General features: G+C 42.0%; 1 protein-coding gene across 2 annotated transcripts in view; it reads right to left on the reverse strand.

Annotated features, from left to right (window-relative positions):
- The window catches only part of LOC137639113 (uncharacterized), a 262,623-nt gene that overhangs the window by 97,706 nt on the left and 137,169 nt on the right, over positions 1-27,748 (reverse strand). Inside the window, exon 3 of one of the 2 annotated variants that reach the window (XM_068371430.1) lies at positions 3,739-3,807. The exons of the other annotated variant lie outside the window; for it this stretch is intronic. Coding sequence (XP_068227531.1) covers positions 3,739-3,807 — 69 coding nt within the window. The remainder of the gene's footprint in view (positions 1-3,738; positions 3,808-27,748) is intronic. 2 annotated transcript variants of the gene reach the window in all.

Raw genomic sequence — 27,748 nt, forward strand, 5'->3', positions numbered from 1 at the left:
TTTCTGTTTCTTTCTCTGAAAGGGCTGTTTGAAAGGCACAGACTTCTTAACATTGTTCTGCTTCAAAGGTCTTTCGTATGTTTGTGAGCTTGTCTCCCCACAGAGGCTATAGGTGCTGCAAGTGCCAAAGAGGAGAATGTGATGGCCTAGTGAAGAAGGGCATCTTGGCTCACCTTTCTGTACTTCTCCGGTAATGCCTCTACATCCTCAAGAAGAAACAAGAGAGCCTCTCTCTTCTTCTGGAATTTTGAAACAAAAGCGTCTGACCTCTTCAGTAGCTAGTTGGCCCACTGGTTTGTTGCATTGTGTCAAGAATTTCATCACTATCACACCTGCAAGGACGATATTCTTGAACACACACTGCTTCTTGGGATTGGAAAGCTCTTTGGAAGTGGCAAGGTGGACAACTGTCTCAGATCAGTAGCCCATCCATGACATAACCTGTAGTGTTGATTTTCCTATCCTTTTCATATTGAGCCTCCGCAGACAAAAACCTCACCACCTGTGTGGTTAGCTTCTCGCCTCACAGAAATTTGCAAATCAACATTGGCAATGACCCTGGCTGCCAGCCTAGACCACGGTAACTCCAACCATCATCTAGATTCTAGAGGCACCCAGAAACTGGTAGAGAACGTCTGTTGCCACATTTCTTCCCTTAGGAGGTAGTCACCCTTGCTTTTTGCAATCTCATCCTTTGCGATTTTGCTCATTCGCGACATGGAGAACAACATAACCTATTAGATAGAAAGCACATATTCGCAAGGTTGCGAAAAGTACTCTCGTGGTGTGACGATTTCGAACAGCCCCCTCTCCTTTTCCCCAAACTTGCTTCGCGCCACTTCCCTCTCCGCCCAGCACATCCCATCTCACGCTGCCATGGCCTCAGTCTTACAATGTCTCTCCTCGCGTGTGCATCTCCCGCTTCGTTCCCTTTTGAGCAGAATCAAGTTTTCATATTAAAAAAAGTGATGTATTTGTATACAGTAATACATACGCCTGGACATTGTTCATCTTCACAGGGTAATGTACTCTAGCTTTGCGACTCGCTACAGTACTGCACAAGATACGACACGTCACAAGTTGTGTCATGCTTCAAGACTGATGTGTAGAACTTCATACAAAACTGGCTAGTGGTCTCTGTATAAATATGTACTGTTAGTTAATTTTATATGCAGTATCATTCTATACTTATTGTACGGTACAGTATTACAGTAATGCATAATATTGTTTATTAACTATAGTGTACAGTACTGTAAGTAAATTACTAAATGTGCTGTGCTCTACAAAATGTAAATGTAGGCTATCCGTGCGGTGAGTTGTCAAACAGTGCGAGTCATGTGAATGAAAAAACCAAACACTTACAGTACGGTTGTTTAACTGTACTGTAGTGACAGTATTGTAAATATATTACAGTAATATACATTACAGTATCACCAAGTGTTATTATATCAGACAGGAACAAAATTTTTTTGTTATAAGTGTCCCGATGACTACTATAGTGTTACATACTGTACTGTACTGCACTGTACTGTACACTTACCATGTCCAGGACAGTGTATACGTGTGCACGTGTGACTTACCGAAATATTTTTATTCAATTACAAAATACTTATACTATGAGAGAAATCAAGTAAAAAAAAATATTAGGCAGTTACTTAATTTGTTAATCAACCGTGCGTAGGCCATGGGCAGTGAGATGGTAGTGTCAAGAGTTATCCCATCCTAGGGCAGCAAGTATTAGCGAATTATCGCTCTTCACGCCTGTCTCTACTACCTAACCCCCCCAAGGGCTGACTTTAGGTGTAGGGATTCCCCAAGTCTATTAACAAATGGATGCTGGCAAGAGACTGCAAAAATGCACATTCCAATTTGTCTTCCTCCGTGTTGGGAGATTATAGCTAGCAGGTGATGGGAGATCGCCAATGATTTGTCTGAATCAGTGCACGGAAGGGACAACACTGACCTCTTGTACAGGTTCAGATGTTGTTGCCATGACCTGCTTTAGAAGTTTTGAATCCTCCAAAAGTCTGACACCAGCCAAGAGGAGTGACCTGTCTAGGTAGGATGCTGCTTTTGAGTTGGTTTAATGGGAACCACTCCCAACCTTTCCTAGTCAGGGTCAAACTCGGATGTTGTGGGCTTATCCCTTAGTGCTTCCAGGTGACGCTGCCACCTAGAAGTGTGACCCTCTTGTAATGCGGGCGGAGCTACCTCGCATGGTAGTGTGCGCTCACCTGTGCTGTTTTGCCGCATTCGCTAACCTCCCTGATAAGTTACCAAAGGTACCCAAGCTTGCTGCAGACTACATTAGTCTCACGAGCGCACTGAGTTGCAGGATGATTGTCAAGATCATCTGGGAGCTTGTGAAACCTCAGCTTTGAAGGGCTAAGGGGGACAGGTAACAAGTCGTGCTGTCGCTTCCTAGCTGCCACGGGAGAACTGACTAGCAAGGGCAACCTTTCATGCTTGCGTGGGTGCACACCAAACTCCTGAGGGCAGGAAAGCATAGAAGTGGGGTCTTCCTCCTGCGGAGAAAGCTCAGCACTCTCCCCAACTACAAAGGGAGAGAGCACTGAGGGGGAACTCTAATGAGTGCCATCCTGCAGAACCTCAGATGGGAGAGGGTCAAAAGAGAACGACGGTTCAGTTGGCACGAGACCGAGTAGGAGATACTCCCTCCTGTCAGCTGTAGAGGGGAAGTGCCGACATCAACCCCAGCGAGAGCAGAAATCCTCTCCTGCTGTGCAACCATTGCCTACATCTCCAGTAGCCTATCCTTAGATGGGGGGGGGGGGGGTTTCCCCGAGTCGTAAGGACGACCGCAGAAGATGCAAGGCGTCTTGAGAGAAGGTCTCCCTTAGGGGACTGCTCCCTCAGCCTCACTCGGGAAGAAGGGGAGCAGCCTGACCCGCAGGTTGACTGGGTGTTAACAGAATATCAGTCTTAATCGATAGTTACCCGGAGGAGACTGATCAAGCAGTCAGAGAGGAGGGTACCAGGAGTGAGAGAGAGAGGTCCTGACTTATTTGACTTTGAGGATAATCCCGAAGGTGAAGGATCTCTTTTAGACTTCTCCTTTCTACCCCTTCTTTCTTACTGGAAGGGTGGCCACACTCTACCCTCTGGCCAAGGGGAAGAATCCGTGCAGAAGTGTACTTTGCATGCAAGGCAAAGACAATGAGGATCAGTGTCCTCCTGGAACGTGAATGTACCTTGCATGGGCATATGCACATGCTGCATCATTAAGAAATCACACCACAACCTAAAAGAAATAAGGGAGTTTAAATTTTAGCCTAAGCCAGTAGTACATGGAAGGAGACATCTGTCTTCAAGCCTAGTGGAAATCAAAGTAGTTATGAGAAAGGTGGGACGGTGCTTCTCCCCAACTACCACTGAAAATGACCAGACAGCTCTTGACACCAAGTAGAAAATTTTTATAGCCGCACGGCAGTCTGCGCTGTTATCTTCCTATGTAAAGAACGTAAGGTTTGTATTCTTGTGTGGGAACACTTACTGTATACTGAAAGTTTTAGTGTTAGTACAGTGATTATGAATACCATTCCTACTGATGTTTTCTAGCTATGATAAAAATTCTTACTGCTGTTTTCTGGCTATGATAAAAATTACTACTGATGTTTTCTTGCTATGATAAAATGTAGGCATCTGGAGCGTGGTATGTATAAAAAATATTCCAAAAGGCATCTTATTATGTAAAATAGAATAAAATTAGGTTCCTACCTGCATCACTGCTGGATTTCCTATCTTACTGCGCCAATTAAGTTGTTGGCCACCATAAGTCTTGACAATCTGAAGAATTAATGTCATACTTAAGTCTTATGAATCTATCTAATGGGAAATTCTCCTAACAATAATTTATGGGCATAGAATTATTCCCTTTCCTTTTTTTTTCTTTATTTAATTTTCACTTTACCAAAATCTCTCTCTCTCTCTCTCTCTCTCTCTCTCTCTCTCTCTCTCTCTCTCTCTCTCTCTCATCTTAAGTTACATCATGAGATTCAGGTAATAAAAGTTTGTGGCAGGCATAACTTTTATTTGTGTTTGATCTACCGGAATCCAGACATGGATGATTCTATCTTCGACTGTCTTCTTACCATTACGGCTAAGATACAAGATGATGATAGAAAGGCTTCTTTTGTCTTTGCTGGTGATTTTAATGCTCACCATAGGGAGTGGTTAAGTTCTATCTCTCCTACCAATCGCCATGGCTTAAGAGCTTGAGACTTTGCCTCAGAATCAGGCTGTGCACAAATCATAAATGAAGCTACTCACAGGTCTGGTAATTGCTTGGACCTCGTATACACTGACTCCCCTGGCGTTATAACTACTAAGGTTAGTTCTCCAGTCGGGTCATCTGATCATGCCTTGATTTCATTAGTAGTGAAGACTGAGCAGCCTGTCCCTGATATATCATATTCTTGTAAAATTTATATGAAATCCCATGCAGACTGGAATGGGATTTTGCATGATCTTTTGTGCTTGAATTGGTCACAATTATATAGTAGTGTAGATCCTGTTGTCCCTTTGAATGAGAATCTAGTCAACATAATAGATAGGCGTATCCCTTCTCGAGTGCTAAGGTACCGAGTGAAGGACAAACCGTGGTTCAATGATGACTGTAGATTTGCTTATTTGGAGAACCAGGAGGCCTATCATCTTTGGAAGGGTAACAGATCAGATTTGACCTGGAACAACTATACTTAGCTACGAGCTTTTGCTCAGTGTGTTTATGCCTCAACTGAAAAGGCGTACAATTTAACCATAAAAGAAACCCTTTCTGGTACAACTCAGGAACCCTTAAATCTGCACTCTTTGGTGTAGATGCAACAGTTCTTCCTTTACTTAAACCAGATGGCTCAGTTACTCACTGTCCAAAGGAAAAGGCAACCCTTTTGGCTGATGTTTTTGACAGTAAACAGAGTAATGAAAAACTTGAACTTCCTCATTCCTGTTTTCCTGAGGCTAAACTAACTAGTTTAGCTTTTTGATCTCGTGAGATTAAGGCTCCGTTGATGGACCTTGATGCTTATGGAGGTGTAGACCCAAATGGTATTTTTCTTTTGTTTTTTATAAAGACAGCAGATTTCTTAGATCCAAAGTTATCTGTTATTTTGCGCAAGTTAGCAAGAGGAGGAGCTTTTAGCACTTGTTGGAGAATTGGTAATGTTACTCTGCTATGTAAATGTGTTTGTGGTAGTTCAAGTCCCACTGATTACTGCCCAATTTCCATTACTCCCATATTATCTAAAGTTTTTGAAAGTTTTCTGGAAAAACGTCTTAATAGGTTTGCTGAAGGTAATCATCTACTCCCTAGTTTGCAATTTGGTTTTTGTAAAGGCCTGGAGTATGTGATGCCCTTCTTACAATCTCCAATGCTGTACAGAAATACCTTGATTGTGGTCAGGAGGTTCGTATGATTAGCCTTGATTTTAGTGCTGCCTTTGACAATGTTAATCATGAGGCCCTTGTTTTCAAACTCAAACATTTGGGAGTGGGTGGGTCGTTTCTTAGCATTATTATTGATTTTTTAAGTAAAAGATCTCAAAGAGTTGTTGCTGATGGGCACCATAGTGAGTATAGGAATGTGATATCCAGTGTTCCACAGGGTAGTGTTCTTGGCCCATTACTTTTCATATTATATACACATGACATGTGGTTTGTCCTAGAAAACAAGCTTGTTGCATATGCAGATGATGCTACTCTCTTTGCATCAATTCCATCCCCTGAATGTAGATCTGGGGTTGTGTAATCCCTCAATAGAGATTTAGCTAAAATTAGTGCATGGTGCAAATTATGGGGTATGAAGTTGAATCCTAACAAAACTCAAAGTATGATTGTAAGTAGGTCAAGGACAGTGGCTCCTCAACATCTGGATCTCAGTATTGATAATGTTTCTTTAAATTTGTATGACTTAAAATTTTAGGTGTGATTCTCAAAAGCAAATTTACTTTTGAGAAACACATTAGGTCTGTGTCTTCTTCAATTGCACAAAAAATTGGCTTATTGAGAGTCTTACAAGATTTTCGGTGATCAATCTATTCTGAAGAAGTATTTTAATTTTTTCATTCTACCTTGTTTTGAGTATTGTTCTCCTGTCTGGTGTTCAGCTGCTAATTCTCATCTTAATTTGTTGGACAGAAACTTTCGATCTATTAAATTTCTTATTCCTGATCTAGATATTAATCTTTGGCACGGTCGTTCACTTAGTTCATTATGCATGTTGCATAAGATTTTTCATAACTCTGACCATCCTTCACATTCAGATCTCCCTGGACAATTCTATCCTGTTGGTAATACTAGGCAGGCAGTTAATTCTAATAGCCAGGCCTTCTCCATCATGAGGCTCAATACTACACAGTATTCTAGAAGTTTTATTCCAGCTGTTATCAAGTTGTGGAATGATCTTCCTAATCGGGTAGTTAAATCAGTAGAACTTCAAAAGTTCAAAGTTGGTGCAAATGTTTTTATGTTGACCAGGCTGACATGAGTCTTCTTATAATTTATATAAACATATCTGTTTTTGACGTTGTTAATAGTTTATATAGGACATATCTGTTTTGACGCTGTTACTGTTTTCAGAATGATATATTGTTAATTTATTCTTATCATTTATTTATTTCCTTATTTCCTTTCCTCACTGGGCTATTTTTCCCTATTGGAGCCCTTGCTTTTCCAACTAGGGTTGTAGCTTGGCTAATAATAATAATAATAATAATAATAATAATAATAATAATAATAATAATAATAATCAGCTCATTACAAATCCCACTAGGATAACTTGTAACTCAGCTTCTTTGATCAATTTATTTATTGCCAATAATAAAGAAATGATAGTTCAATCAAACATTGTCCCAAGCCCAATCGGAGACCAAGATCCCATTGTAGTTTCTCTAAATTTACGTAAGCCCAAAGGTTTCCCGATTTCTAAAACTTTCCGATGCCTCAAGAATTACTCACAAGAGAAAATTTGTAATTTAGTTATAAACAAAGCACAGATTCTGAATGATATCCTCAACACTGACCAGACAAACATTCAAGTAACTATCCTAAGTAACGTTCTAAGCAAATGTATTGACAACTGTGCTCCCGTAATAACAAAAGAAATTATTCGCCCCGCAGCACCTTGGATAAGAGATACCTTGAAGGAAAATATAAAAGAGGGACAAACAGCAAAATGATGTTAAGATATACAGTATCGGAATAATTCAGTTTTAAGAAATGTTGATAAAGATGAAAAGAAGAATGTAAACACTGAAATGGCCAAGACTAGGAAACATTATTATAAGGAAAAATTAAAAAGTAATATTAAAAATCCTTCTACTTCTTGGAAAATAGTTAATACAATGCTTTTCAATGATTGTAAGAGCAAGTCAATTACATAGCAAAGATTTAGCTAATAAAGCAGAGAGATTCAATGAGTTCTTTGCAAATGTTGGAAGGAAATGTATGAAAGAACTAAAGAGGAAATAACTGGTAACAACTATAATAAAAAAATTAGTGATTAAAATATTTTTAATGATAATTACATGAATTCTTTTAAATCATCTCCAGTTGACTGTAACACTCATTTTCACAGACAAAAGTCTCCAAGACTACAGTGCTTATGGGGCCGATGGCATCCCACTTCGCTTTATAAGAAATACGCTGTATTTAATTGTATTTCATATAACTGTAATTGATGATACATCAACTATGACAAATACCTACCCTGAATTTTTGGAAAATTCTCATGTTCCATTTTTTTGAAAAGTGGTGATAGAGTTGAAATTTCATATTACAGGCCAATTTCTTTACTTGCGGTATTATCGAAAATATTAGAAAGAATCACAGCGAATCAATTATCTGATTGATTGATTGATTGAAATTTTTCTGGCATCCTGACATCTACGACCATTGACACCGATAGCATTTATTACATATGAAAAATAAAAGAGAATTCAATTAAAACCATAAAAGTTAAGATGTCATTATAATAGCTAAATAGTTTTCAGAAGACCTGCTTCAGAAATACATGTAAAAATGCCGCTCACATAGTAGGACACATCATGTCCAAGAATCTTGGCCAGGATGAACCTGCCATCCTCACCTCGAGCCTCAAACAGATATCAATTTCTTAAGTTATTATAATTAGGGCATTCGGTCAACAAATGCCTCACTGTTAAAGGTACTAAACAGTCCTCGCAATACGGTTGGTGTTGGCCCTTCAGCAGAAACTCGTGTGTCAACCAAGTGTGACCAATACAGAGACGACAAAGAGTCTTCTCCCATTTTCGGGGTATCATGTTATACCTCCAAGGTGATATGACATTTGTTACTTCCCTCATTTTATTGCCATCTAAACTATCCCAGTGCTGTTGCCATTTATTACAAACCAATTTCTTGATGTAAGGAAGGAAATTATGACAGGGAATGGGATACCTCCTTGGTAGCAACTCGTAAGCCACATTCTTCCCCAGTAAATCTGCCTTCTCATTCCCATACACACCTACATGTGCTGGAACCCAACAAAATCGAACTGTTATACCTCTCTGTCCAATAATAAAAAGCCATTCTAAAATCTTTAAAACTAGAGTTACTAGAATTAAAAACTTCTAAAGCTTGAAGAACACTCCTTGCATCACTAAAAATTGTAAAATTACCCTACTTTTCCAAAGCTATTTTCTCAATAGCAGTTAGTATGCCATACAGTACGGCAGTAAATATGGAAGTTGTTAGAGAGAGGAAGTGCACCTCTACAATTGAAATCATTACTATGTACTCCAATCCAACGCCAGCATCAGATTTGGAGCCATCAGTATATATAAAAGTCGAACCCCTACGTTCTGCAACTTGTTCCATGAAAAGAGACCTGGATTCTAAGTCGGTCATATTCTTCTTAACTCCAAGAAAGTATTTATAAAAAGATACGGTAGGTAATTTCCGTGGAGGCGTTGATGAGATACCTTGAACGGAAGCACCTTAATTCTAATTATATCCAGATTGTTTCACCCGAAACCCATAAGGTTGAGGAGATTTTTGGTGCAACTTAAGGTATGTTGAGTACCTTACAAGGCTTGCAGGTCTGATATGCTAAAGAATTAGGGTCTTTGCAATCTAAACCAATACCGAATAATAGAGGACATTCGGTAGAGGTCTAGAGGCAACTCCCCAGCATCAACAAGGAGACTTGTGATAGGTGAGGTTCTAAATGCTCCTGTGGACAATCTAATACCTGCATGGTGTATAGGATCTAATATTTTTAACTGGCTTGGGGTGGTTGATGAGTATATTTCGCATCCATAACTAACCTTGGATAAAATCAAGGCCTTGTATAATTTCAAAATAGTATTGCAGTTTGACCCCCATGATGTATGGGGCAATACTTTTAAGATTCAGAGCCTCAAGACATTTTGCTTTTAATGCTTCAAGTAACAAACCCATGTAACCCTACAATCAAATATCAACCCTAAAAATTTAGCTTCACTTGCACATGGGATCCGTTGACCTTTGATGTATATATCCGGGTCTGGATGTACTCCCAGGATACGACAGAAATGGACAATTTTAGTTTTATTTAACCAAAACTTAAATCCATTCATATCGGCCCACTGGATGATTTTGTCAATAGAGAGTTGTATTTTTCTCTCAACCATTGCCATTCTAGTTCCAACAAATGATATGGAGATCATCCAGAAATAATGTTGCAAGAGCATCCCGAGGAATGACTGAGGATATCTCATTAACCTGTTAAGCGTCACACACGTGAAAAACCATTCACCACGATCTACTCGGTACCGCCTTCAACTGCATGCTCTGTTCATGACTTTAATTGCCTTTTTGAAGCCGTCAGTCTCGTGATATTACATTTACTCGTATAGTAAGTATAGGATCACCACTTAGCAACACTCAGCATATGGGGGCTGTAAATAGAAACTTATATGATGTCTGGCAACTATTTTTCTGAAGGTAGTTTGATGTTAGAAAACTGGTTTCCTATCAGTGCGCTTCGGGCGTTCATGCGGAAGTGGTTGTTTGTTGTTCCTTTTGTAATGAACGGTCTAAAGAGGAAGGTTATTTCTTTAGATGAAATAAATGATATTCTTGTTGAGGAATTTGATAATGATAACCTGTTTGATAATGAGAGCACTAGTTCTGAATCCTCCAGTGATGAGTATATTGAAGAAACAAAGTTTTCTTTCGATGCCGAAAGTGAAAATGACTTCTCATTACCAAATGACTGGACAACAAGATTTCACAAAACTATATAGGAAAGGAAACGCGCAGAGAGAGAGAGAGAGAGAGAGAGAGAGAGAGAGAGAGAGAGCCTTATTTTTTGTTTGGGTTCCCCCAGGTCCCTCAGTGTGAGGCACCTTGTATATCCACCAGAGAGTTGCTAATACATCTTCCGGTGTATTTTGCATCTTCCAGTCTTGGATGGTCTGGGATGCATCTTAGGTATTTATCGAGCTGATTTTTAAACGCATCTACGCTCACTCCTGATATGTTTCTTAGATGAGCTGGCAGCACATTAAATAGTCGCTGCATTATCGATGCTGGTGCGTAGTGGATTAATGTCCTGTGCGCCTTTCTCAGTTTACCTGGAATGCTTTTTGGTACTATTAATCTACCTCGGCTTGCTCTTTCTGATACTTTAAGCTTCATGATGTTTTCAGCAATTCCTTCTATTTGCTTCCATGCTTGTATTATCATGTAGCGTTCTCTTCTCCTTTCTAGACTGTATAGTTTTAAAAATTGCAGTCTTTCCCAGTAATCAAGGTCCTTAACTTCTTCTATTCTAGCAGTATAGGACCTTTGTACACTCTCTATTTGCGCAATATCCTTTTGGTAGTGTGGGTACCATATCACATTGCAGTACTCGAGTGTACTACGCACATAAGTTTTGTAAAGTATAATCATGTGTTCAGCTTTTCTTGTTTTAAAGTGTCTGAATAACATTCCCATTTTTGCTTTACATTTAGCCAACGGTGTTGCTATTTGGTCGTTGCATAACATATTCCTATTTAAAATTACACCAAGGTCTTTAATTGCTTCCTTGTTTGTGATTGTCTCATTATTAGGTCCCTTGTATGCATACACCATTCCTTCTCTGTTTCCATAATTTATTGATTCGAATTTATCGGAGTTAAATACCATCCTATTTATCTCCGCCCATTCATATATTTTGTTTAGATCTCTTTGTAGTGAGTTCCTATCTTCATCACAAGTAATTTCTCTACTTATTCTTGTGTCATCGGCGAAACTTCTCACTACGGAGTTTTCAACATCACAGTCTATGTCTGAGATCATAATAACAAATAGCAGTGCAGCTAATACCGTACCTTGGGGCACACCAGATATTACCTGGGCTTCATCTGATTTCTCGTCATTTGCAACCACTATCTGTTTTCTGTTTTGCAGGAATTCTTTTAACCATTTTCCTATCTTTCCCACAATATTATGCTTTCTCATTTTTTTCTCCAATATGTTATGGTCTACCTTGTCAAAGGCTTTTGCAAAATCTAGATAGATCACATCTGTGTCTTTTTCATTTATCATATTATTGTATATGTTTTCATAGTGAGCTATCAGTTGGGTCTGTGTACTTTTTCCAGGTACGAAACCGTGTTGACCCATATTAAACAAATTATTTTTCACCAAATGGTTCATTATTTTCTTTTTTATTACCCTCTCATACACTTTCATAATATGTGATGTTAGACTAACAGGTCTATAATTGCTTGCCTCTAGTCTTGATCCACTTTTGAAGATAGGGGTTATATAAGCTAATTTATGTTTAACATATATCTCGCTCATATCTATACTCTGTCTTAGCAGTATTGCAAGTGGCTTCGCGATAGTGTTTGCAGTTTTTTTAACAAAATCGCTGGAACTCCATCTGGTCCGGCTGCCGATCCATTTTTAATTTCGTTTATAGCCGTGACAATATCTGCTTCATTAATATCTATATCCGTTAGATATTCAACATTTTCTTCTCTCATTTCTATTTCATTATTCTCATTCGCAATTCTTGGCGTGAACTCACTCTTATATTTTTCTGCTAATATGTTGCATATTTCCTTTTTTTCATTCGTTAGCCGTCCTTCAATTCTTAGAGGGCCTATTTCTATTCTCCTTTTATTCATCTTTTTTGCATAGGAGTAAAGTACTTTGGGGTTTCTTTTTATATTTTGAAGTGTCCTTTCTTCTAAGTCCCTTTTTTCATTTTCTTTCGACTGTATAATCTTTTGTTCTGCATTTTCTATCTTACATTTTATTTCCCTCATTTTCCACACATTTTTTTCTTTTGCAAGATTTTTCTTCCACTTTTTAATTTTCTGAAATAAGATCCTTCTGTCTCTTGGTATGCACGTCTTTTGTTTATTGTTTTTTTTTCGGTACATATTTTTCAACAATTTTCTCCAGTATTTTGTACAGTATATCCGTATTTACCTGTATATTATCACTTATAAATACATTTTTCCATTCTTTATTCAGTTCATTTATTTCTGACCATTTTATATTCTTACTGTAAAAGTTATATTTTCCATATCCTTCCCAAAGTTTTGTGCTTTTATTAATTCTGTGATCACTTGCTTTGGAATGAACTATCAATTCTATGACATTGTGGTCTGAAATTCCCGTGTTATACACTATTATTTCTTTAACATAATTCACCTCATTCACAAATACTAGATCTAGGACATTTTCCTTTCTTGTTGGAATGTGGTTTATTTGTTGCATATTATGTTCTAATAGCATATCTTGAAGCTTTTCAAATTGCCTCTTATCTTCTGCGCTACTATTACTATCTTTTTTATATGTATACATACAACCACTTTCTTCTATCCGTTCTTTCCAATCCACGAAAGGAAAGTTAAAATCTCCGGATAGGAGTATATTCCAGTCTTTATGGTTTCTACATATATCATCTATTTTTTCTATTATTATGTCAAACTCCTTAGTGTTTGGGGGTCTGTAAACTACAATACAGTATTCATTAGTTTTTCAAATTCAAATTCTACCGCAATCAATTCACATTCTGTGTTGCTGTATTTTTCACATACTTTTCCTTGATTTATGTCTCTTCCATATATTGCGGTTCCCCCTTGATTCCTATTTTTTCTTGATCTATAAGTTTGGAAACCCTTTATCTGGTCATCACTGCCAGTCTCTTGGGAATACCATGTTTCACTTATATTTAATATATCTATTTTTTCAATTTGGGTTAGTTCTTCTAAGAACTCTATTTTCCTTTTAGAGTTACTCGTGACTAAACCCTGTGCATTCATTACTATTATGGTTTGTGTTTCATCCCCATTATTTAATATTGGTAATAATATGGATTCTCCCATGCTTCCTTCCTGTTCTGATATGATGTTCTTTTCTTCATTTCCCGGAATTCTGCCATTAAAAAATCCAACTTTTCTATTATATTTGCTCTTTCGCCTTCATATTTATTTGTGTGTGTATACCTGCAACTGTCCCCATATCTGCACCAACCCCTGGCATTATAGATGCATTCTTTGTAGTTGGGCTCTAAATGTGCAGGTTTGGGTTGAAAGGCCTCATATCTTGGGGCTCTTGGTTCAAAGCGCGGTATATACACGGCCTGCTTTTTTGTTTCTTTTTTTGTTTCTTTTTTGCTTTCATTTTTCTTTTCAGTTTGCTGAGTTTTCTTACTTTCATTCATGGTTGCAGGATGCATATATCGACATTTTTTGTTGTAAATGCATCCTTTTTCTTCTTTTAGGTTTTTGCATATTTTTGGATGGAGATCTCTGCATTCGTCTCCATATCCGTCTAAATACGCACATTTACCATATATTTCATAATTATGGCATATCTTTGGATGCTTGTAGTAGCATCTTTCGCCAAATCTGCAATTTCCTCTTTTCAGCATATTGCAGACTATATCCTTCTTTTCTATTTTTTCTTGTTCTTGCTCTTCCCTAAAATTATGTAGGTCCGGGTAGAGTCTCTTGGGTCTATTATTTGTTTCCATCTGGTAATTTATTTCTTCATAAGTATGTTGTTGGATGGCATCATAGGTTATATCAATGATTTCTTCTGCATCCTTACACATATCCTGTTCATTGTTCTCTTCTTCTTCTTTTTCTTCTTCTTCTTCTTCTATTTCTTCTTCTTCCTCTTCTTTATCTTCAACTATTTGCAGATTTAGTCTCGACTTAATTATATTTTCTATCCAGACTAAGCATGTTGAGCAGAATACCTTTGTGTCTTTATTTTTTATTTTTTGCTGTATTTCAGCACATGTGGGATGTGTTGGGACATGACAGGCATCACATTTTCTAATCAATTGTTGAGGATTATTAATGGAATACCATATCTTACATGTATTACACCATTTTGGCATTCTTTTTCCCATTGCATCAATCAGCATATTCACCATATTGGACTTCTTATTGTTCTTTGATGGAATGTATTGATTGATGTAGACTTTCTTTATAAGTCTCTTTAACACTTGGATTTTCTTTGGAATTTCTTCTATTATTTTGCTGATGTTTTCCGCAGAGAGAGAGAGAGAGAGAGAGAGAGAGAGAGAGAGAGAGAGAGAGAGAGAGAGAGAGAGAGAGAGAGAGACTTATCCCTTTGCTTTTGTTGCTTATCCAGGCGTAAGATTTACGATTGAAGATAAAAAGAACCCATTTGAAATGAAATAATAGTAGTATTAATTTTTTTTTTACTCTACCATTTAATTAATATCCCTACTTTTAACTATAAATACGAATTATAAGCATAAAGAAATGATATTAACTTTGAAAAATTATCATTAGTGAAATGACCGCTCGGCAAAAAAAGCGTGACGGTACGTTAGTGGCAACCTGATCCAGGGGGGACGCTTAACAGGTTAACTGCTAGTGCAAAAAGGCTTACACTCAGCACACTACCCTGAGGAACTCCTCCTTCCTGGCATTTACTCTATGAGAGTTTCCCCCACTCTCACTTGAAAAACTCTATGTGAAAGAAATGACTGGTAGTGGTAGCTCTCCTCCTAATTCAAACTCATGGATTCTTTGAAGTATACCATATTTCCATGTGGTATCATATGCCTTTTCAAGATCAAAAAAAGACTGTCACATGGTGCTGTTTGGAAGCAAAGGCTTCGTAAATGGAGGACAAAAGTCGTATCAGCACATCAGTCGAGTGCATTTTTCTGAATCCACATTGAATAGTTGATAAAATACCCTCCTTTTTAAGGTACCACATAAGTCTTACATTGACCATCTTCTCCATGATTTTGCATAAAAAAGATGTCAATGCAATTGGCCTATAATTTGCTGCTAAAAACTTGTCCTTACCAGGTTTTAAAAAAGGCTAAAATAATGGCTAGTTCCCAAACACTTGGATAACTATGATCATGCCATATTCTATTAATAATGCTTACAATATTTAACTTTGTAATAAAAGGTACGTGTTGAATCATTGCATATGGAATTCCATCGGGTCCAGGGGCTGTATTGTTACACGTAGCAAGTGCAGAATCAAATTCTCTTTCATTAAAAGGAGACCTGTATGACTCTTGCTTTCTTGTTGCGAAATTTAAAACTTTCTTTTCTTCAATGCTCCTATACTGGTGACCAGGAGCTGCTTCAAACTTCCAAGATACATTTGAAAAATGGTCAGCCAGGACAATGCTAACTTTGGTTGGTCCTGTCATATACTGGCCATTTACCCTTAACACTGGTGGTGGGTTTGGGGTGAATTTGCCTGTTATCTTTTTGACTTTCCTCCACACAGATGATGTTGGTGTTCTAATGTTAATGGAGGAAACAAATGACATCCAAGACTGGCGCCTAGCTTCTTCCATGGTACGACAGAACTATGCTCTACATTTCTTGTATATGACTAAATTCTCCTCAGTACGGTGCATGTGCATTCGAGTTGAAGACTTTCTTGTGGCTCTGCGCAGGGCAGTTAGTTCTGATGACCACCAGGGGACTGGTTGTCGTCTGAATATCCCTGTTGTTTTGGGAATGGAATCGACTCCTGCTGTCTGAAGAGTTCCATTAAGTAAGTCTATGGCATCATCAACACTTTCAAACTATTCTGCATTTCCTTCAATTTCACTCAGCTCCCGAAATCTATCCCAGTCCGCTTTATCAAGATTCCATCGTGGCGATCTCTGTAAAGGTGGACCATTGTTGGTGTTTATAATAATTGGTGCATGATCACTAATATGCCAATCATCTAATGTTCGCGAATTAAAATCGAGAACAGTTAGAGCTTGCAACTGATAGGTCAATGCAGGACAAGGTACCTGTCTGAATATGAAAGTGTGTAGGCTCTCCTGTATTAAGGAGTCCTACATCTTCATTCTCCAAAATTGATGATTTAATATTACCCTTTGCGTTTGCCAAAACATCACCCCATAAAGGATGTCTACTATTGAGATCTAGTAAAAGAAAAGGTTGTGGGAGTTGTTTAATCACCTCTACTATATTATCATATGAGATGTTATCATTTGGAGGGAAGTAAAGAGAACAGATTGTGTATTTTCTCCCTATATCAATCTGTACAACCACTGCCTGCAGAGAGGTACAGATAAACATGGTATTTTCATTTTAAAATAAGTTTTTAAATATACTTACCTGGTAGTTACATATATATAGCTTTATACCGCCGATTCGTCGCGCGCACGGCATTAATTCAAAATTCGCGGCAATCGCCGATAGATAGTCAGGTGATCATACCTGTGCTCCCTCTACACAGGTACTTAAAACCATTCCCATTTGTCCTCAGAAATTCCATGCGCCTGTTCTCTGAGGGGAGGAGGGAGGGACCTTTCATATATGTAACTACCAGGTAAGTATATTTAAAAACTTATTTTAAAATGAAAATACAATTTTCAAATATCTAACTTCCCTGGTAGTTACATATATATATATAGCTGATTGACACCATTGGTGGTGGGTTAGAGAACCGCAACCACGTTGGGAATTCGTATAATTATTAATCGCTACAAATTAGCTGTACCAATAATCTGGTTCCTACCTGATAAGGAAGCTGGCTTCATAGTTTTCCTGCCTCATTCACCTGCATTCCCTGAGAGACCCAGCGATCCACCCAGGGGGCTGTAGAAAGTCTCTGTGGGGCTGTCACATGGTCCTCGACCTTAACATAACTAAACCACCACCCTTGCTATCCTGCCATAGCCATGGACAATAAGCTGACTACCTGACCCACTAACACACTCCATAAAACCCAACTTAGACTTGCACCCCAGGCCATGGAAGGTTGCAACAACCTTGACAGACAACCTGTGAGATCAAGTTCAAGCAAAAGCAAAGGTATAAACAAGGTTATAAGTTAGAGGCAGTAGTACCTTCTCCAACTACGGCGTCGGAGACAATGTACGGACCCAGGGAACAATAGTCCTCATATTGGGTCTGTACCTCTTTAGGTAAGAATCTGCGAAGATTGATTTGCTTCGCCAGAATGTCGCTTCCAAAATCGATTTCATAGACTTGTGTCTATAAGCCATCGAAGTTGCCACAGCTCTTACTTCGTGTGCTTTGACTTTGAGGATTGGGAAACTTTTCTCGTCACAGTTCTGGTGAACTTCCCATATTAAATCCTTGATAAGGAACACCAGTGCATTCTTTGACAAGGGTAGCGAAGGTTTCTTCACCGAGCACCAGAGGTGGTCTGCCTGTCCTCTCATGTTTTTGGTCCTCTGCAAATAAAATTTTAGGGCCCTCACTGGACAAAGGCCTCTCTCCTTTTTCTGTCCTACTAAATGAGTTAACCCTGGTATGGTAAAGAATCTGGGCCATGGCTGAGAAGGATTCTCGTCCTTGGCAAAAAAACCTAGTTGCAGCGAGCAGACTGCATTCTCTCCATTGAAGCCTACATTTTGCTAAAGGCTTACAATTCTCCTATCCTCTTGGCTGTTGCCAACGCAACCAGGAATAGGGTCTTCTTAGTGAGATCCTTCCACGAAGCCTTGTCGAAAGGTTCAAACCTGCTCGAGGTTAAAAACATCAGGACTACATCCAAATTCCAAGAGGGGGTTGGGTTGTCCTTCCTCATAACTGTCTCAAAGGACCTTATGAGGTCCGAGAGATCCTTGTTTCCCGACACGTCAATATCTCTGTGACGGAAGACGGAAGCTAGCATGCTGCGGTATCCCTTGATGGTTGATACTGCTAGTTTCTCTTGGGCTCTTAAGTGTAACAGAAAATCTGCCAGTTGAGTTAGAGAGGTACTGGAAAAGGAAATGTTGTTAACTCTGCACCATTCCCTGAACATGTCCCACTTTGACTGGTACACCTTAATGTGGACGTCCTCCTCGCTCTCGCGATTGCTCTTACAGCTTCCCTCGAAAAGCCCTTCGCTCTTGCCAGTTTTTTCGATAGTCGAAAGACAGTAGATTGAGAGCGAGGAAATTTTGATGGTATCTCTCTATATGTGGCTGTCTGAGTAGATCGTTCCGACAAGGTAACGATCTGGGGATGTCTACTAGCCACTCCATCAATTCTGTGATCCAGGGTGTCATGGGCCAAAACGGCGCTATCTGGGTCATGCGGGCGTTGTTAGACTCCCTGAACTTCTTCATGACTCTGTCTAGGATCCTGAATGGGGGAAAAGGTGTACGTGTCTAGTCCTTCCCACTCCATGAGGAAGGCGTCCACTGCCAATGCTTCCTGGTCTGGGACTCGAGAGCAGTAAACAGGTAACGTCTTTGTTCTCTGTGTCGCAAAGAGGTCTATTGACGGTTCTCCCCACAGATTCCAAAGCCTGCTGCACACCTCGTGATGTAGGGTCCATTCTGTCGCGAGAACCTGTCTTCCTCTGCTGAGAAAATCCGCTCTGACATTCTTCTCTCCCTCTATGAAGTGGGTTATCAGAGTTATATTGTTCGCTTTTGCCCACAGCAGGAGATCTTTGTTGCCTCGTAAAGGGAATCCGAACGAGTGCCTCCCTGTTTCCTGATGTAGGCCAACGCTGTGGTGTTGTCTGCGTTGACCTGTACTAACATGTTTTGGACCTCCTGCTGGAAGTGTATTAGCACTAGATGAATGGCCACCAGTTCCTTCACGTTTTTGTGCCATTTCTTCTGATGGTCTTCCCATAGACCGGGTCGTCCCACCAACTCAACTGATTCCTGATTCCAAGAGGGATCGGAATCCACGTCTCTAGGTCTTGGTCTCTTGTCCAATATCTTGACAGATGGAACTGAAGTGAATGTAGAAGTAGTCACTTGTAGATCCTCCTGACACTTTTCTTGCAACCTGGCTCAGATTAGCCAGTCGTCCAGGTACATCGATATTCGTACCCCTTCCAGATGTAACTAGAGAGCCACGTTCAATACCATTTGTGTAAAAACGTAAGGAGCCGTGCTTAGTCCAAAACAAAGTGCTCTGAACTGAAAAGTTGTTGCGTGAGGTACAAACCTCAGATATTTCCTGTAGTTCGGCAGAATTGGGATGTGAAAATACGCGTCCTGCAGGTCTATCGAAACCATCCAGTCTCCTTGTCTGGTGCCGGCTAGGACTGACGCAGATGTCTCCATAGCAAACTTGACTTTGTTCACGTACTTGTTCAGTGGACATACGTCCAGAACGGGTCTCCAATCCCCCGAGTTCTTGGGTACCAGAAATAGTCTGTTGTAAAATCCCTCTGACATGGGGTCCTCTACCATTTCTATTGCTGCTTTTGACTGCATCTGGTTTACCTGCTCTTGAAGAGCTGCTGCTTTACTCCCCGAGTACGTAGCTGTCAACTCTAACGACTCTGGCGAAAGAGGGGGCTTCCTTAGGAAGGGGATTTGTATCCTTCCTTCAGTACTTCGACTGTCCAATCGTCCGCTCCCATTTGGCTCCACTCTTGCCATTAGTGGGATAACCTGGCTCCCACATGTGTCTGGAGGTTGTTGAGTTCACTTTTATGGTTTCGGTTGCTGTTTGGGGTTTTACGAGGTTGCCCTTCAGCAGCCATTCTCTGGCTTCCTCTCGAAAGGGCTGACGCGTGAGAGGAGCTTCCTTCTCCTTCCTGGCTAAAAAGTTTGCTGGAAGAACTTTCCTCGCAGTCCTTGTAATCAGATCTTGCGTTGCTTGTTGCGCAAGAGCTGCCGATAAGTCTTTCACTGCCTTTGAAGGGAAGAGGTGTTTGGTCAAGGGAGTATACAAGAGCTCTACTCTCTGAGCAAGAGTCACTCCTAACGACAGGAAAGAAACAGCATAGCTCTTTTCTTAATAATACCTGTTGTGAAAGGGGCTGTGAGTTGACTGTCCCGTCCATCACAGCTTTATCGAGACAGGCAATAAGGTGCATTTGCGTCTCATTCTTCTCGTCCATACATCTGCGAGGTCTCCGAGAGTCCAGTCCATCAAGCTGAAGACTTCAATTGTCCTGAAGACGCCTTTCAGCAAGTGGTCATTTTCCGATGTGGACCACATAACTTTAACCTTAGTCATGGTTGTTCTATGCGGGGCGTCTACGAGTCTGGAGAAGTCCCCTTGGGAAGAGGCAGGAACTCCCAAGCAGAGAGCCTCGTCTCGTACCACACGCTAGATCTAGAAACCAATCTCGTTAGGGGGAAGGAAAAGGTTGTCCTTCCCTGTTCCTTTTACTTCAAAATCTAGTCGTTCAACGTCGAAAAAGCCCTCTTCACCGATCTGGCTAAAACTCTTCTTGAAGGAGGAAGAGTTCTGGGGTCTACCCTTCAAAAACTGCGAGGCCGGGCTCCGAGGTACAGCCTGCTGAAAGTACTCCAAAAGAGAAGAAAATAGTATGAATGTCAATATTGTTGTCACCAATCGAATACGCCCTGCCGAGAGCAACTTCCGGCTAGCGTGGTTTTGTCTCCCAGTTTACTGGTGTTATACATTCAATTTATCAAATCTGAGAGAACACCTTCTGACAGGCACTTGTCAGACCCTTAGACCAGGGAAAGAGTGCACTGGTCTTCGGAGGCTTCTGGGTGCCATGGACATGGACCAGGACTGTGTCTCTGTTTTCCCGGGGGGCCTTCGCCAGATCAGATAACACATTGATGATCCTCATGCAGGCCTAGACCTGCCAGAAGGCATGCTTCAGCTCCTACTGCTCTACCTCTTATAGCTTCGGACTAGCAGCTCTTGGGAGATGGTCGTCGTCGTTGTCGAGATCATCCACCCACGAGATCTTGTCTCAGGGTGGGTCGAGATTGTCCCTTGTACAATGGGTGTCACTTGCTAACAACCCTGCAAGGTTTGAAGATGACTGTTTAGGACCGTCTTGCAAGGGTCTTGCTGTTCTTCCCAAAGACTTTGGAATAGTCTTGGCATCCTTCGACTCCTTACAGGGAGGAGAGAATTTCTCCAGGAGTCAAAGTGGTCTTGATTGATTGATTGATTTAAAGTTTTCAGGCATCCTGACATCTAAGGTCATTGATGCTGATATCATTTAGTTTATATAAAAAATAAAAGAATATTAAATTAAAACCATAAAATTGAATGTCATTATAGAAGTTGAATAGTTTTCAGAAGACCTGATTCTGAAATAAATCTAAAAATGCCGCTCGCATAGTAGGACACATCATGTCCAAGAATCTTGGCAAGGATGAACCTGCCATCCTCACCTCGAGTCTCAAACAGATATCTATTTCCCAAGTTATTATAATTGGGGCATTCGGTCAACAAATGCCTCACTGTTAAAGGTACTAAACAGTTATCGCAATACTGTTGGTGTTGGCCCTTCAGCAGAAACTCGTGTGTGACAAATACGGTGGAATAAAATATGTTTGTATCTATGAAAGCTTAGTGGATTTGTATTGTATGAAACATATAAAAAAATGCTTGTATTTGTATATTATTCCTTTCCAGGTATTGACAGCAGCCCCTACACTCAGTAGGTAGTGTAAGGGAGAGCGAATTTAGGATATTTCCTGTTATCAGTCTGTACTAGTCTGTGATGCTGTTCTATATCCATACCTTGTAACTAGAAGTAAGCTACTGTGTTGCTATTTGAGAGTGTCATGAACATTAAATAGTTAACAGGAGCTATTGAAATGGCATATCTGGTTAGAGGCCCAAGAAGTGAATTCCGATGTTAGGAAGAGAGTGACTTTTGAGTTTAGTATGAATTCAGACTTATTCAAAACCCCTTCCAAGATTGAGAGATTTCAAATGTACTGTTGACAAACTTTTCGAGACATTGTAATGGTGGGCCCGCAGAGACCTGCACAGCAGCGTATGCGGCTGAACTATTCAGAATATGGAAAAATTGTAAATGACTTTGCAGCTTAGTGGTGAACTGGATATTGAAGGGACAGTACTGATTCAGGGGAAAGTATGGTAGCACAGTACTTTCACAGATCTATATTTTCTTATGGGTAATTTCTAATTTGTTTGTTATTTGTGGAGCTGGAGTGTAAAGGACTGATAATTTTGCCCTAAATTTGGTTATTGGAATTGACAGATAAATATAAATATTTTTTTTCTTGTTTTTAGGAATCGAGCATTTCATTTCAAAACCTCCCACCACGGCTTCTTTTCCCCAGCCACTGTTTTTTTACGATCTCCTAAGTACAATAATTTATCATAATTCTTTCCTCCAACACTGTGTCCCGTAATTAATTAAACAATATTTCTTTTCACCTAATGTTCTAATACTTGTACTTATGATCAGCAAGCAAAAGGGAGGAGAAGCAAACGGGTAAGTCAGGTTCTAGCTGGGTCCCCTTGCACAGTATAAATCAAGGGGTGGTGCCCAGTACTCCGGTCTGTTGAACTGTTACTCAGGTTTTTGGGTATTCCACTGTTGTATATTTGTTGTGTAGTGAACGTCGGGTTGTGGTCGGCATTCGGACACTAGGCAGTTCGGGTGCTACCTCTGGCCACAGTCCGCAAACCACTACATAATTTTTGGTGCCCAGACCCGGGAAACACCAACCTTTAGAGATGGCATCATCCAGTAAACGCCGAAAGGCTAAGAAGAGCCTGAGCCGAGATGTAGAGAGTCTTGTCAGGATTGTCAGTGACCTGACAACTCAGGTCAAGTCCCTGACACTTCAAGTGGCGGCCCTGAAGACCGTTGAGCCGTCACCAACGTGCCACGTTGCCACTGGGGTCACAACCACAGTGACCACCAGTGCTCCCTCTACGTCCCCTGCTTGGCCAAATTACAATGGTCTGGCAATTCCAGTGACTGGAGCAGAGCCACTGATTGGAGGTCTACAGCCCCCTCCAGGGTTCACACCGTTAATCCCCCCTGTACCATGCTTCTGGGAGTCTCCTGTCCCAAGTGGACTGCTTGCTTCCTCGCCTGTTCTGGCAACTAACTCTGTTAGTCCACCAGAGCCTGCAGCCAGTAGACTAGGGGAGCAGTTCCTGGACAATCTAGTTGAAGCCAGTAGGCCAGAAAAGGCTCCAGCAGCTACCGCTGAGGCAGTTCTTGCCCAGACAGGAGCTATCCCAAAGCGGAGACGCCAGGCCAAGGAAAGAGCCAGACCAGCCATACCTGAAATGACATCTTCATCACAGGAGTCTACCAGTGAAGATTCTGTTAGTGACACTTCTAGCTCCTGTCTCAGTGTCAGCTCAGAAGACACTGTCTCCACCGACCATGTCCAGTCCCTCCAGACAGAACGCAGTCTGTCTGATCTTATCAAGGTTCTTGACTCCAGGAGGATCCCCAAGCCTGGAATCTTCCAGCTGGAAACTGGCCAGAGTTTTACCCGATTCCTGAGGGATTTCGAGGCCTACTGTGCCAGTAAGTATACCGCAGGAAGCTCTGGTCGGTGGACTGTTGATCTCAGGAAATTTCTGAAGGGAGAAATTCATGAGGCGTTCTCAGCCATGGGGGGTCCCGAGATCTCATACCCCGACATGAAGGAACGCCTCCTTGACTGGTGCCGAGAAGCCCGAGAGAGGCGTGATGCGGGCAGGAAGGCCCGGTTCAGCAGTGCCACCTGTGGCGAGGGCGAACTGCTGAAAATTTACGCTGTCCGGTTGGCCTCCCTGTACAAGTCGGCCTATCCTCGCCGTAGTTTGGACCGGAGGGAGCTTAGGCAGAAGCTCCTCAGAACTGTTCCAGGCAGAGCTGCGAGGTGGCTGGAACAGTCTCTGGCCACCATTAATGTCTCTGCTGGCCGTCAGGCCACTTGGCAGGACGTTTTGCACCTGTTGAGTGTTCTCGACGAGGCATCCCGTCAGCGAAACCAGAAGGCAGAGGATTTGGCCATCAGTCGTGTGGGACAGTCATGGCACGGCTCGTATGCCGACAGGGTTGCCATGGCTGCCCCCAGCCGTTCCCCTGGGCCTGACAGAGCGTATTTACGCACTCCTCCTCGACCGGTCCCCAAACCAGCACCTGTGGAAGTGCGCCTGCCACCATCGCGCACCCCGGATAGATCTCTTCAGTTCCAGAGGAGGTACTGTGCATGGTGCCGAAAACCAGGGCACTTTGTGGACGAGTGTCGCAGACGCCTCAACCTCTGCCTACGTTGTGGCTCGTCCAACCATCATGTGGCACAGTGTGGACGACAGGTGCCGGTTATGAACAGATCACCTGTCCATAACACAGCTTATGCCCGCAGCCCTGGGAGGGAGACTACCTCTGTCCAGACTCCTTCAAGGTGGAGAGCAGTACCGGTGAATGCTACTCCGACCCCGTCGTCCTATTCTGGATCAACCAGTAGCCGGGAGACCCGAAGTGGGAGCGAGTCCAGTGCTCCTTCTCGGACTGTGGGGAAGAAGAAGAAGAAGAGCAAGAAGGCAAAGCCCAGGAAGTCAAGAACTGAGGAGTATTATAGGGCTTTAAACACCAGGCCTTCGATGTAGAAGATGGGGCTACATCGAAGGAGGGTGTGAGTGCTAGGGTGCATGCTCCTAGTATTCCGGCGGCAGCCTCGGAAATCTCGATTTCCAAGGTTATCCCTCAACCTGAAGAAGTCATTGCACCTCTAATGGCTCTTTCAGGATTGGCCTGTGCTAATCTGTCCTCGACACAGTCCAGAGCTTCTCCAACTGACTCCTCCAGGGAGAAAGCAGAAACTGAGGCAGTATTGAAAACCCTACGTAGGGTTAACCTGGCGCAGTTGGCTCCTGTACCACTCATGGTTGTCCCAGTGACCATGTCTGAGTTTCCATCGGGAGCATTGGATGCTCTCATTGACTCCGGAGCTGAGGTCAACCTCCTGTCATTGAGAGTAGTACAGGATTACCAGCTGCAGATGGTACCCAACACCATTGGTCTGAAGGGTTTAGGGCAAACAGGACCTAAGACCCTAGGTACTGTACTGTTGACCCCCATACTGCATGAAATGACATTTGCCCCGAGTGTGTTCCATGTAGTGCCTTCAGGGACTATGGCTGAGCACGTAGTGCTTGGTTACCAGTTCTTGAGAGCAAATGGGGTGATAGTTGACGGAGCCCGAAATCGGCTGAGCGTTGGCAGTACTCCCCAAGAGCCTCTTTGGGAGTATTATGTCCCGATACAATGAGGATTGCCAGTGTTGAGCCAGTACTTGTTCCAGTTGGTGTTAACTTTCCTAAGGGACTTGACACGTATTTTAGGTGCCCTGCTTGTCCAACCAACTGTTGGCCGGAAATGTATTATGATGGCGACATCATAACCCCTGGTCTGTCAAGGAAAGTTATAGCAATTCCTGGCATCCTTGAACTGAAAGACAAAAAAAGCCTCAGTTTTAGTCAAGGGTTCATCTGAAGAAACTGCCAAGATCAAGAAGGGCGATCTCTTGGGGAAGGTGTTCACCATAGCAATGGTGGATGCTCCTATATCCTGCCTGATAGCACAGGAGTGTGACCTGACTCCTGAACCGAGCGTATTGGAAGAGATAGACAATCTGTCTATCTCCGACGAACTGGACTCTTCTCAGAAGGATCAGTTTTGTCAAATGCTTCGACGTCATCTTCCAGTCATCAGTACTGGTGATGATGATGTGGGAGAGTGCTCAAGCACACCAATTCGCATCCACCTGTATGACGAGACGCCCATTTATCAGAGAGTTCGACGGTTTGCCAAACCTGTCGCTGACGCCATCAAGGAACAGTGCAAGGAGTTGCATGAACTGGGTATTATTGAACCCAGCATCTCTCCTTGGTCTTCACCCATTGTTCCAGTCCGAAAAAAGGACAATAGTATACAGTTGTGTGTGGACTACCGTAGACTGAATAAAGTGACTGTCTCTGATGATAAGTTCCCGATGCCTAATATGGCCGACACTGTATTTGGACTTCAAGGAGTCAAATACTTTACAACCCTTGACCTGGTTCTTGGATACTACCAGTTACCGTTGGCAGAGGACAGTAATGAATACACGGCTTTCTCTACCGCCTTTGGACACTGGCAGTTGGACTGAAAAATGCACCTGCAGTGTTCCAGAGAGAAATGCAGAGTATTCTCCAAGAGTTTCCGAAAGCCAAGGTGGTTGTCTACATTGACGACATATTGATACTTGGGTCTTCTTTCGAGGAACACCTGAGACTGGTAGAACGAGTTTTGGCTACTCTCCAGAAGCACGGACTCAAGATAAAACTCGGGAAGTGTTCTTAGGTTCAAGCCGAGGTCCAGTATCTTGGTCATCTGGTTGGATGTTCTGGTATGCGTAAGCTACCAGAATACATCCAGAAAGTGGAAGACTTCCCTAAGCCAACCACTGTGCGTGAGCTACGGGGATTCCTGGGAATGGTCAACTTCCAAAGGAAGTTTATCCCCATGTGCTCACAGATAGCCAAACCATTATCTGCGAAGACTGGAGGACGAAAATCTCAAGGAACTAGGAAACTGAAGTGGACTGCAGAAATGGACAGTGCCTTTGTGCACTTGAAGGAACTGATCAAAGAGGACATTATGTTGTCATACCCTGACGACTACGCTGATGCTAAACCCTTGGAGTTGTTTGTTGACGCTTCGGGTGAAGGTGCTGGTGCTTGTCTGTGCCAGGAGTCCTTGGAGCATCCAGGGAAGCGTCGGGTGATAGCGTACGACTCCATGACTTTCCTTGACTGCGAGACCCGTTACTCTACCATTGAGCGTGAGTTGGCTGCTCTGCGATGGGAAGTGAAAACCTTCAGGGCCTTCCTCTATGGTCAGTTCTTCGTGATCCATTCTGATCACCGTCCCCTGATGTACCTTCATGACATGAAGATGGTGGACAGTCGTCTAGCACGGACACTGGAGGACCTGTCCGAATTTAACTTTATTGTTAATTACTGTCCAGGAGATCAGAATGCCGCCGCTGACTGGTTATCCCGCTGGCCCGCATTAACTGACTGTCTGTTAGCTACTGAACCCAGCCCTCCAAAGTTGCCTACTGGACTGGCCTTGTATAAGGAGGTTCGTGGTGGTCCAGATTCTCTTATCGAATCCTTGGAGCTAGTCGTGAACTGCTGGACAGAAGGGTCAGGTGTCGCACCCGACTCTCCGCTGAAGGGAGCCAAGCTCCGGGATGCCTTAGTTCAGCAGTTTCTGAAAGACGTCGGTCGACTAGGCTTCAAACTGGACAAGACCAGCAGGAACAGGATCTAGGCAATGAGATTTCCAGGTACAGTCCCAGCTCTGGAGTTGCTATTGGCAGCATCAAAGTTATTGAACCTGGAAATCTGGGTCCATTGGGGTCCCACTTGTCCCGTAGTCTATCGTGATCCATCCGTGACTGAGCCTCAGTGTGTGCATCTTCAGTGTCTGTCTGGAGTGCATTTTAATCCTCTGATTGAGCTCCGCAATTACGTCCCTCCAACTGACGTGATTCTGGGCCATAAGGCGGAGGTAAAATCTCGTGTTC

The sequence above is a fragment of the Palaemon carinicauda genome, chromosome 4 (genome assembly GCF_036898095.1).
Source record: "Palaemon carinicauda isolate YSFRI2023 chromosome 4, ASM3689809v2, whole genome shotgun sequence".
Taxonomy (NCBI): domain Eukaryota; kingdom Metazoa; phylum Arthropoda; class Malacostraca; order Decapoda; family Palaemonidae; genus Palaemon; species Palaemon carinicauda.